Source organism: Sprattus sprattus, assembly GCF_963457725.1.
Source record: "Sprattus sprattus genome assembly, chromosome: 5".
Lineage (NCBI taxonomy): Eukaryota > Metazoa > Chordata > Actinopteri > Clupeiformes > Clupeidae > Sprattus > Sprattus sprattus.
In genome coordinates, this window is record NC_137924.1 from 34,776,505 (window position 1) to 34,789,004 (window position 12,500).

Sequence of the window (12,500 nt, forward strand, 5' to 3'; positions counted from 1 at the left end):
ACAAGGTGGTTGAAACACTTACGTGAAGAAAAGACTCCAAGAAAACAACCAAGAGTTTTGTCCAACTGAGCCACGATTGGATCCAGAAGAAAGTGGAAGTTGCATCACACCACCCAGGTGTCTTAAGGGAAAGGTTGCCCCCAAACCAAGCCTCCAAGGAGGATATTAACGGATGAGGGAGGCCACCATAGTCCAGCCATCACCCTGAAAAATCGACAAAGTGCAGGGGCTGGAATTGGGGTGCAGGTGAAGGAGTCCACATGCTTAAGAGCCATAACAGCCTCCAAACTGGCTTCTGTTGGAGGGTGGGAAAAAGAAGCCATTGTTTTAGAGGATCCACACTAAAGCAAGTATGGAGGTTGCTTAAGAGTTGGGGAAATGTTTTTATGGCCATATGAGACCCAACTATAGCATGTGGGCCAACACTCAAAGGGGTACATGTGGCGTAAATATAACACTCAAAGGGGTACATGTGGACTAATAGAACACTCAAAGGGGTACATGTGGACTAATAGAACACTCAAAGGGGTACATGTGGACTAAAAGAACACTCAAAGGGGTACATGTTGCGTAAACATAACACTCAAAGGGGTACATGTGGACTAATAGAACACTCAAAGGGGTACATGTGGACTAATAGAACACTCAAAGGGGTACATGTGGACTAAAAGAACACTCAAAGGGGTCCATGTTGCGTAAACATAACACTCAAAGGGGTACATGTGGACTAATAGCACACTCAAAGGCGTACATGTGGACTAATAGAACACTCAAAGGGGTACATGTGGACTAATAGAACACTCAAAGGGGTACATGTGGCGTAAATCTAACACTTCTGATGCCCCAAGAATCATGATATCATTCAATCTGGTAGTGGTGACATCATGCCTTGGGGATATTTTCTTGTTTGTAGGAACTGGGAAACTTTTTAAAGGGAATGAACAGAAATACATTTACACGTCCCAATAATTCCTACCAGTTTTAATTACCAGAGGCACAAGGATAAAGCTGGAGTGGCTCAAAAAAATGAAAGGGAAAAAAAGGAGAATCTGTGGCATTCCAGTCCAGTATCCAGAGCCCATCAAACTAGATGTTATATATACATGCTACCAAGGAGAATGGGGAAAAAACATAGCAGAACAAAGTGCAGAACAATTCATTTTCAATTTTAGAAGACAAAAAAACGTATTTAGCCTCGGGGGGTGAATACTTTTGCAAGCCCCTGTATTTAATGAGAAGTGGAAACGAAACAAATATTTTACGGAATTATCCAATTTGTAGACTAAGAAATTGTGCGCCTTCTCACTTTAGGCCTTTCTTAATTGGCACTATACTCAGAGAAGATAGGCTATATTAGAGCGGTACATGGGAGAATGACTCGTTCATTAGTGCTAAACTGAGTGGGTACTATGCTGTGAAAAAATACACGTCTGTCTCACTTTTTATTGTGCATTAAAGCCCTGATGAGTGATGGCTACCTGATTCATGTATTAACTGTCTGTGTGGTTTAGAGTTGCATAGCCTACATAGCTATTTGGTAACGTATTTTGCAGAGTAAAATGATTGGTCAATTTAGTAGCAGAGCGGTCAATGCTATGCCAATGTTACGTCAAGCTGTGTAGAGATGAGATTAGAGATTAGATTAGATGTGCCTGCCAGACGTTGAAAACCACGGTGCAGGTTACATTTCAAAGAAGAAAGTGGCACAACACCTTCCTCAAAATTATTTCGATACAACACCTACCTTTTTGTTCAGACACACCCAAATGAGGCGTCAGTTTGGCCTCGAAGGCCCTTAGGTCTGTGCACATGTTATGAAATTACCAAATGAATGTGTCCTTGTAATCAAAATTGCTTTACCCAATGTCCTTCTTGTGCGTTAGAACCTGGGGCGGCATCCATCAAATTAAGGTCCTCTGTCTGTCTGTCTGTCTCTCTTGCTCGCGCTCTCCCTGTTTTCAGGAGTTCAGAAGAAACGTTTTAAAAGGCGAGAGAGAATGAGCAACTGAGAGAGAGAGAGAGGAATGAAAAAGAAATCAGTAGGCAAAATTATTGCATGATTGCCCATTCCCAAAAGAGTCTTGGCATCATTCTGAAGGAGGCATTCCGTAATTGCTTTTAGAGCCATGTCAGACACACGTAATTCCCCCCACTAACAGCCGTGCAGAAGAAAGCAGGAGAGCCTGCTCTCTGGGGTCAGAGAGAGAGAGAAGGAGAGGGAGAGAGATGGACACAGAGTGAGAGAGAGAGAGAGAGAGAGAGAAAGACAAGGGCAGAGAGAGGGGGGGGGGTGGTTGGAAGGAAGAGAAGAAATGAAGTGGCAATAAGTGTGGCCCAGTGGGGAAATGCACTTCAGTGTGAGTTTTTAATACATCAGGCGAGGGACTTGGCAGTCTGCCATGCACAGCAATTGTTTACCTTTTTGCTCGCTGGCTGCATCTGTTCTGTTTTGTAAACGGCACTAAACTATCCGCCCGTAAACACCGGAATCAATAACAACTGTTTGGGGATTTCCCTCCTCCCCCCACCCCTCACAGCAGACAGAGACAGACAACACACACACACACACACACACACACACACACACACACACACACACACACACACACACACACACACACACACACACACACACACACACACACACACACACACACACACACACACACACACAGAAACGCACCAACCTCTCTGTCTTGTTCATTGCTGACTCCCTTCCCACCCTGTCGTGCCAGTCAAGACTAGTATGACGTAGAAGCTCCCTAACTGAGCATCATTTGAGATCTCCACAGAAGAAACTCTCCGTGTTTTGTTCAATTCATTCCTTTGTTTGGTTTAAACACAGAAATATATATTGGGCCTTTTGAATTTGGTCCACATATCCTATTTAAAGCTGCTTCTCAAGTCCAGTTCGGTGTGCATTCTCTGTTTGTGACAATGACACCGCAAACATGGGGATAAATATTTATGCTTATATATATATGCTTCATAGCATACCGGGTGGCTATAATATTCATACTACCGATATTCATAATTCATAATACTACATACAACAATGGCACAGATACTGTATGTTCTTCGTACAGCAGTTTCCTGATTATGCCATGGTAATTTACAGCACAGTAGAGAGCTTTTCATTATGTCACAGAAAGTATATAATAACATGGGAGGTCAACTGCTATTCTAATCTGAAGCTTTTAAAAAAGCATTTTGTTCAGAATGTTCCAGAAGAGCAGCTCGAGCCCCATCACCTTCCCCTGAACCCTCACCTCCTCCCCAAGCTCCCCCTCTCCTCCTTGCCACAAATGACACACTTGGGCGCCTTAAACAGCCCCGGTGGCAGGCAGTGTTGTAATAACCTTGCGTGTCATTTTCATGGCGAGGGTCTGTGCTCAGGCGTGTGTGGTGAGAGTTGGGTAATGGTTGGGTACGGGGGTCGTGGTGGTGGTGGTGGTGGTGGGGTGGTGGGGTGGTGTAATAAGACATTAATGGTCGGGGTCGTAAATACCCCAGCCACGGTCGGCCACTGGTTTGAAAGATGTCAGGAGTGATAGCATGACAGGCAAGTGCTATTAAAGTCTGAAGGTGAGATGCCTGGAGAGCGGGGTGGGTGAGTTAGGGAGAGAGCAGGAGAGGCGGTGTAAGGGAGGCTCAAGGGCATGCGTGAGTGTGAGTGTGTATGTGTGTGTATGTGTGTGTGTGTGTGTGTGTGTGTGTGAGAGCAAGATGGAGAGAAACAGATGGAGAGGGAAGAGAGATAAAGAAAGAGGAGGAACAGAATGGAAACTCAGGAGAGGATGCGCTGCCTCATTGTCTAAACCAGCCAGTGTTTGTGAGCTACACACAATGGGCTGTTTTTGTGTGTGTGTGTGTGTTTGTGTGTGTGTTTGTGTGTGTGTGTTTGTGTTCTTTGTGCTGGGGCTCACCGGTGGCAGCGGTGTAGTTATCCGTACGACGGCTGCGGTGAGCTCCAGCGAGCTCCTCTCTCTCTCTCTCTCTCTCTGTGCCTGGAGGGGCCTGTCCTGGGAATAGCGCTATCTTTATTTCAGCAGTTGCTCATCCTCCTCGCCGTGAACCCAGCGCCATATTTTATGCAGAGCTCCGGGGTGTCTCCCCTCTCCCACCGGGGCCCATTAATAAAGAGCCGTCGAGCTGAGAAGCACCTGTCTGTACGGCACACACACACACACACACACACACACACACACAATCACAAACACAAACACAGATATTCACATATACCTAAATAAACACCCACCAACATGCATTCAAATGTACTCACACAAGGACACACACTCACATATGCATACACACACACACACACACACACACACACACACACATGTACACACACACACACACACATACACATGTACATATACACAGATGCATGCATATATTCCAAGGTAAGCACTAACTAGCTGTCGAGGTCAGTGCTGCATCAATATAATCATCTTGACAGACTGACACCAGAAATGAAAGAACGCAAATGAAGATATTTATATCCCCCCATTCCACAATCTCTCTCACTCTCTCTCTCTCTCACACACACACACACACCCACATACACACTCAGCCAAACATGCATGATTAGCCGAGTAGACGAAGGAGTAAGTGTGTTGTCACATTGTCAGATTCTTTTGTATAACAATGTGACAAAAATTACATTAGGCTCCAGAGGCAATAATGTTGCAATTATTGGCCATATCACCCTCCCCCCCACCCCCCTCAGTGCCCCTTCTCCCCCCATTCCCTCCTCTCTCTCCCCCTTCACACACTCAATCATCCCAGCGCTTTTCACAGCCAAAGCCAAAGCCTCCCTGATCCACTCCCCAATGCTTTTTCTTCTGAAGGAACTCATTTAAGCGCACACACAAAACCCTATTTGTTCATGTGTCGGCCACTACAGCAACACATCTCTGGACGGCCATTATTGGGCCCTAATGCGGAACATCCTCTGGGTGATGGCTTCTGGCAGGCCTCGGAATGGGAGGGAGAAATCCATATTTGCTGTGAAAGGTCATCCACGGGTTACGGGGAGAAAAAGTTTTGTGCCTCCACCGCCGCCGCCGCTGCTGCTGCTGCTGCTGCTGGGCGACTTTGTGGGGATTGAGCCAGAAGTTCTGCAGAATCAATAGCGGAGACTGGAACTGGATGTTTTGTTTCATTTATTCAGAAGATGTGTTTTTTATCCAAAGCAGTTTTACAATGTATGCAAGTAATATGTTTGATCTGCAGGTATATAGCCTGAGCATCAAGTCTGTGACCTCTGGACTGCTGCCACTTTACTCCAGCAGTAAAGCTAGAGATGATGTAGAGACATGGGGACATCCCCATTAGGAACTAAAAGAGCAGTAAAGCTAGAGATAATGTAGAGACATGGGGACATCCCCATTAGGAACTAAAAGAGCAGCAAAGCTAGAGATGATGTGGAGACATGGGGACATCCCCATTAGGAACTAAAAGAGCAGTAAAGCTAGAGATAATGTAGAGACATGGGGACATCCCCATTAGGAACTAAAAGAGCAGCAAAGCTAGAGATGATGTGGAGACATGGGGACATCCCCATAAGGAACTAAAAGAGCAGTAAAGCTAGAGATGATGTGGAGACATGGGGACATCTCCATAAGGAACTAAAAGAGCAGTAAAGCTAGAGATGATGTGGAGACATGGGGACATCCCCATAAGGAACTAAAAGAGCAGTAAAGCTAGAGATGATGTGGAGACATGGGGACATCTCCATAAGGAACTAAAAGAGCAGTAAAGCTAGAGATGATGTGGAGACATGGGGACATCTCCATAAGGAACTAAAAGAGCAGTAAAGCTAGAGATGATGTGGAGACGTGGGGACATCCCCATTAGGAACTAAAAGAGCAGTAAAGCTAGAGATGATGTGGAGACGTGGGGACATCTCCATAAGGAACTGGATGGAAAAGAGCTTTCTGATTACCCACAAGCAGTCTGCTTAGTTGAAGAGACCCATTATTTTGTCTACCAGCATGAATATTCTGTCCTCTCTCTCATTCTCTCTCTCTATCTCTGTCCCTCCCTCTGTGTGTGTGTTTGTGTGTGTGTGTGTGTGTGTGTGTGTGTGTGTGTGTGTGTGTGTGTGTGTGTGTGTGTGTGTGTGTGTGTGTGTGCGTGTGCGTGTGCGTGTTTGTGTGTGTGTGCCCACAGTCCCTCAGGAGCCGGGGCGTAAGGAGCGTAACTTCTCCCTGACGTCGCACCAGCTGGGCTGCCTGACGGGGCTGGCCTCCACCCTGCTGGAGCTGGAGCAGAAGGTGGAGGAGCTGGCCACTGAGGTGGGCTTCCTCAACTGTGCTGGGGAGTCCTCCTGCAGCCCCAGAGGTACAAGTGCTTTCGCTCTTACTGCCTGTCTGTCTGTCTGTCTGTCTGTCTGTCTGTCTGTCTGTCTGTCTGTCTGTCTGTGTCTGTCTGTCTGTCTGTCTGTCCGCCTGTCTGTCTGTCTGTCTATCTGTCATTCTGTCTGTCTCTCTGTCTCTCTGTCTGTCTGTCTGTCTCATCATGTCTGTCATCATGTCTGTCTGTCTGTCTGTCTGTCTGTCTGTCTGTCTGTCTGTCTGTCTCTCTCTCTCTGTCTTCCTATCTCTCTGTCTGTCTTCCTATCTCTCTGTCTGTGTCTGTCAAAATCTCTCCATGTCTTTGTCATCTATCTCTCTCTCTCTCTTGCTCTCTCTCTTCCTGCCTGTTCTTCTCTTTTCTCGTTTTTACCTTGTCATTCTATCTCCGCTCTCCCTTCCATACACCATTCACCTCTGCCTAACACAAGTAGCACAGACACACTTTTGCAAATGGACAGGTTTATGCCCACAACCCTCTCTGCCAACTGAGGTCACACACACACACACACACACACACACACACACACACACACACACACACACACACACACACACACACACACACACACACACACACAAACGAACAGTAGTCTGTAGACAAGCTCAGTAAAATATAAAAGGGGTATAAAACCATAAGCTCGTGAAATCTATATGGAGATGTTGGGCAGGTTCCACTCAACCAGATACTTCACCTCTCGTTTTTTTATTTGCTTGAAACGCAATCCCTCCTCTCGCTCCGTGACCCCTACTGATAGTTTACTGCCGCCTGTCTGCGCGGAGCCAGAGTGAGCACAGGTTTTCCAGGCGGCCATTTTCCCCCCGCACAGAAACATCTGATACCCTTTTCCAGTGGAAGAATCGGCCTCCAAACAGCCCATCATCACCTGCAGCTGGAGTAATGATGGTCGCTGGGGAGAGTAATGGCTGACCTGTGTGTTAGAGTGCACAATAGCTCTCACATTTGGAAGACCTTCTGTTAAGCTTTAGGGTCCGACATCATAGTCCTCTTGAGCTTCCCACGCTTCTCTTAAGGATGGAAAGTTCTCCCATTTTAGACCAACATATTCATCAACTTCTATGTCAGGGATATATAGCTGATGCTATAAAGTGAGCTTGAATTTCTGTCACGTAGTGGATAAAATTATACGCTTACCAGTCAGTAGGTCTTTTCCAACGGATGTTATTTGCATTATGCCTTCTTCTCCTGCCGTGAGAGGCGTAAGGATTTAAGGTGCTGTATTTACACATTTTATCATGTCAAAGTATGTCACCATTGTGATACTTACGATTAACAAAATAAGTAGTGCAGTTGGAACAAAATGCACAAACAGTAAAAGTTGGTATTAATTAAATGGTGGGAACTCTGTTCTCAGACTCTCTTGTACAAGCAAAATGGGCAAAAGTATTCTTTTTGCTGTTGTTGAACATCACTGTCTCTTCACACACGTTTTTAAAGATGGGGTTCTTATGCATGGGCCCATGTGTCTTTATAGTGAAGTATTCACCAATTTGTTTAGTGTATAGACAAATTTAGATTGCATTTCTTTCTTTCTTGTTTTCTTTCTCTCTCTCTCTCTCTCTCTCTCTCTCTCTCTCGTCTCTCTTGCTCTCTCTGTGGCCCGTAGAGGCAGAGTGAGCTGGGGGTGAGTGGTGCGTGTAGTAATTTCTATAAAGGTTACATTAAAAAACAAGACATGCAGAAAGGCTCGATTTACAGAGAAGTAAACAGCCTTTAAAGGGCACTTATCCAAATCATTAATTCAGGCAATCAAACGACTTAATTACCAGAAATTCATCAGATGAGCTTAAAGGTCAAAGAGTGACACGCCAGCAGCTCTGTGCCTGTGCCAGGCTGCTGGGCTCTTGTTAGGTCTAAATTGCCTCGCCCGGGGTCTTGCACACCCCGCCACTGATTAGAAAAAATGCAGCCTCCACACATACACTTTTAATTTGTTCTTCCCAAACAGACACACTAACACAGAGAGAGAGAGAGAGAGAGAGAGCCACAACCACGTACTAGACATGCAGACACTTATAAAGACATCATACCCTCCCCCTCAACCTCCTAAAAGGATTACTCGCAATATGCCCAACATCCGTATCTGTGGTTCAAATCAACTCCAAGCCTCCAGATATAGAGCAGTCATATTGCTGATGCTGCTCCTGCTGTTCCTGCCGCTGCGCCCGCGCAGTCACTGCGCGTCTGTTTGGTCACGTGGCGCAGGCAGGCAGGCGGGCGTTCAGGCGGTCTCCGGGTCACTGCAAGTTGACAGGGGTGATGCAGAGGACAGCAGTGTGAGATGATGAGAGTGTTAGCCTCAGGTTAACACGGCTGAGACAACGCCCTAGCGTTTAGCATGTTGCCACGGCGAGTTTACTGTCAGGGTGGCGAGAAGCTCCAGTGCGTGGGGTTGATGGTGTTTTTATTATTCAACCCAGAGGAGGGCTGCTTAATTAATGGTAATTAGGTTGTAGGCACTCCAAAAACAATGTGTCATACTTTAGTATGTGAGTTAAAGTTTGTTCCTGAAGTAAACTCTCTAATTCTGACTCTGTGTTTGGCTAATGGACTCAGGGATTTTAAAGAAATCTAAAGAGGACCCCGAGGTGACTCCAGGGGAAGGGAGCAGCGCTGCCACGCCCGATCTGACCCTCAACTCTGCAGAGGTGAGCTGACCCCCCACTTTTCACTGACAGCCATATTTGTAGTTTTCCTTCCTTGTAGCATTCTCACCTTTTCTGCCATTTAGAACTATAAACATGGCCTCTGTCCCTCTGGATTGCTCCTAGGCGGTGTCCCTGAAGTTCGAGTGGAGGGGTGCGTTTGTGGAGCTGGTGCCCCAGATGGCCCACTGTGTGAAGGTGCTGCTGGAAGACGTGTGTGCCAGGAGCCTACAACAGGAGGAGGTGGCACGTGCCAACTCGGCCGTCCTGGCACTGGGCAGCGTGCCACAGAGGCACGGCATCGCCCTTACCTGTCTGGAAAGAGAGTGCCCCAAGATGATTGCCAAGGCAAGCTGCTCCCATCACTCAAACTCTCACTCGTCACACTGAAAAATCCCAGAGGTAGACAATTATCCAGTGTGCATTTTAAAGAAGGGAGGAAAGGTCACTTTGAGGAATGGTTGAAATGGAATTAATGGATTACTCTTCTTACCAGCTTTTGCCAGTTTTCTACACACAAATGTCAAGAAGTCAATGCTGTTTAACAAATGCAGTGTACTGTGTGGTCTGTCAGACCAACAAACCCTCAGTTTTGCGACAGAAAACAAACCAAAAAAGACTTTAGAAATGAATGCTCGAATAGAAGGGACTGGTTCATGGCTATGGGTGGGCCTTGAACTGGTCTCTCTATCCAAATGTGCTTTTGTGTGTGTGTATTTGTGAGTGTGTGTGAGTGTGTGTGAGTGTGTATGTGTGTGTGTGTGTGTGTGTATGTGTGCGTGTGTGTGTGTGTGTGCGTGTGCGTGTGCGTGTGTGTGTGTGTGTGTGCGTGCGTGCGTGCGTGTGTGTGTCTAATGGCAAAGCTGTCTGCTGGCAGCTGGGCAGGCGATCAGTTGTTCGGGGCCATCTCTGTCCTTTGAGATCAAAACCCTTCACTCACTGTTGTTGAACGAGTGAGTGAGGAAGGGATAGGGGGAGGAAGAGAGACCAATAGAGACAGAGTGAGAAAGAAAAAGAGAGAGCGAGTCAGACAGAGAGAAGCTAGAAAACAGAGGCACTTCAAAGGCAGGCGGTCTCGGAGCCTGTCCCAGCGGCCGGACGCCACGGGCGATTGAGATTTAGAGGAAAAGGACTGCCGGCGCTCCTTTGACTTTGGAACAGCACCAACGCAGGAGGCCTCTGATAGTCCTGCTTTGTACATGTGCTATACATGACTGTGTGTGTGTGTGTGTGTGTGTGTGTTTCTGTGAGAGACAGTGTATATGTAAACTTGTGAATGGCAATATTTATTTTAAATTCTTCACACACTTTGACTGTTATGCAGTGGTGACTCTCCTTGTCTTCTCTGCCTCCTCCCCAGCCATGAGTGTTCATCCTGGGCATGATGGTGGGGTGGCTCTGGTAGGAGCTCGCCTCCTGTTGTCTCTTTTCAGCATCAGGGACCAGGTGAACAGGCACTACCTCTCCATGTTTGCCCCTCCTGACTGTACTGTATCACCATACTGTGTCGGTGGTGGGTGTCCCCCCTCCGTAAACAAAGGGTCTGCCCTCTCAGCACCCTCCACCCCCCGACGCCCACGCCCGTGCTGGAAGATTGATGTGCCGTCCCCCCCATGAGAGAGGCCTCCTGCCCGGGGGTTGTCCAGGTGCAGCCGGGGCTGACACGGCCGCTGGTGGATGTAATGTGCGTGCTTACTGGACACTGGGATCAATAAGAGCAGTAAGGAGAACACTCCTTCACCTGTCAGTCCCGCAGAACACACTTTAAGACAAACAACCACTCTATCCACCTCCCTGATGTAAGCCATGCATGTCTGAGAATGCAATTTAGTCTGGCCAACACCTGAGATATGCAGGCTGTTGGGGGTGATTTCCATAGAGTAGGTCTGCATCTTAGTACCGTTTTTGCTGACACTTGCTCCAGTGTTAAAAATGCACAGATCTTTTCCCCTCCCTCTCTGCTATGGATGGCATGGTTTGTCCACACTCCAGACCTGGACCGTGTCGTTAAGAGTAGGTCAGTGCTTGGCAATGAGCAGAGCGCATCTCAAAGGTTAACACACGCATCCATTAGCAAGCAGGAGGGTCTGAGGGGGCTCTTCTTTGACACATGTCATAGTCGAGGACCGCAGATTGCTTCACGAGACCCCTCAAGCCCCCAGCACTGAGACCTTTTTCTTAAAAAAAAATGGAATGAGAGCGAGGGAGGGAGAGAGGAGAGAAGAATAAGGAATGTGATCAATATTTCATCCATTCATATTCATGCTCTTTTGCCTCAGTCCAAACATTGGGGGTGAGTTACACCGACACTCCCCCACCTCTCCTCAGCCCCCGGCTGCATAATATGGAGGGGGACCATTTATCAGCGTGACACCGGCTTGTCTTATTGACTGGCTCAGTGTTGATGTCCCACACCTCTGTGTCCTTAACCCGCCGCTCCAGCTGACCTGCTGACAGCGGCTGAGATGAGCAATCTTTGCCACACTTTGAAAATAAATATAGATAAGTCGTTAAAAAAAAAAAAAAAAAAAACACAGAACCGCAAAAAAGTATCAGGCAGACACGAAGCTGTTTAAAATTGAAGGAGGCTGGAGGCTGGAATAACCTTGGTGGAAGCCGGCGTCATCTTGTTCGGGGTCGGTATCTTTGATCCAACGGTAGTTAAGGGGAGGCTGGGAAAGAGCGTGGGGGTAGAGGAGTGGCTCATAAATCTCTCCCGACGTGCGGAGGGGTCCCCCTTCACCTTGACGGACCCTCTCCACTGTCCCCTCCGCTGAGCGCCCAGACGGCCAAGCGCTGGTGTGTTGACTGAAGTGTCCCACAGGACGTCACAGTAGGTCTGCAGGGGATGACAGGACTGTGTCTTTGTCTGCTCCCAGTCTCCAGATAGGAATCAGTGCAGTCACTGTGCTGTTATGGAAATCAGTGCACAGGCACTGTGCTGTTATGGGAATCAGTGCACAGTCACTCTGCTCTTATGGGAATCAGTGCACAGTTATGGGAATCAGTGCACAGTCACTCTGCTATTATGGGAATCAGTGCAGTCACTGCTGTTATGGGATGTAGCTGATGAGCCTGTTATTGAGACTTGTTTCCATTTTGGTGTGAAGGAGGAGAGGGAGGCTGAGTGAGGCTCGACCTTTCTTCCACCGCGCTCCATGCCGTGCGGCGCTGCTCCTCCGTGTCCTGAGGGGGGAGTGCGGGGTGAAATATATACGCCGCACACACGTGTTTTACGGCTTTTGACCGGCTCGCCGTCGTAACTCACTTCTATAGGTGTGTAAATTTGGTGGAGAACACATAACATACGTCTGGATCCTTTATTTATTTATTTAAATTCTTTCCTGGCGTGTGCCTGGTATCTTTTGTCACTACTTGGTGATGGGCTATGAAAAGGGCGCATGTGAGTGCTAAAGAAGTGTGTGTGTGTGTGTGTGTGTGTGTGTGTGTGTGTGTGTGTGTGTGTGTGTGTGT

At 47.4% G+C, this 12,500-nt stretch overlaps 1 protein-coding gene across 1 annotated transcript in view; it reads left to right on the forward strand.

Moving 5' to 3' along the window:
- The window catches only part of kiaa0825 (KIAA0825 ortholog), a gene marked incomplete at its 5' end in the record, with an annotated part of 124,456 nt that overhangs the window by 13,329 nt on the left and 98,627 nt on the right, over positions 1 to 12,500 (forward strand). The window contains 3 exons of the mRNA XM_080839786.1: positions 6,178 to 6,348; positions 8,938 to 9,029; positions 9,153 to 9,374. Of these exons, the coding sequence (XP_080695912.1) occupies positions 6,178 to 6,348; positions 8,938 to 9,029; positions 9,153 to 9,374 (485 nt within the window). The remainder of the gene's footprint in view (positions 1 to 6,177; positions 6,349 to 8,937; positions 9,030 to 9,152; positions 9,375 to 12,500) is intronic.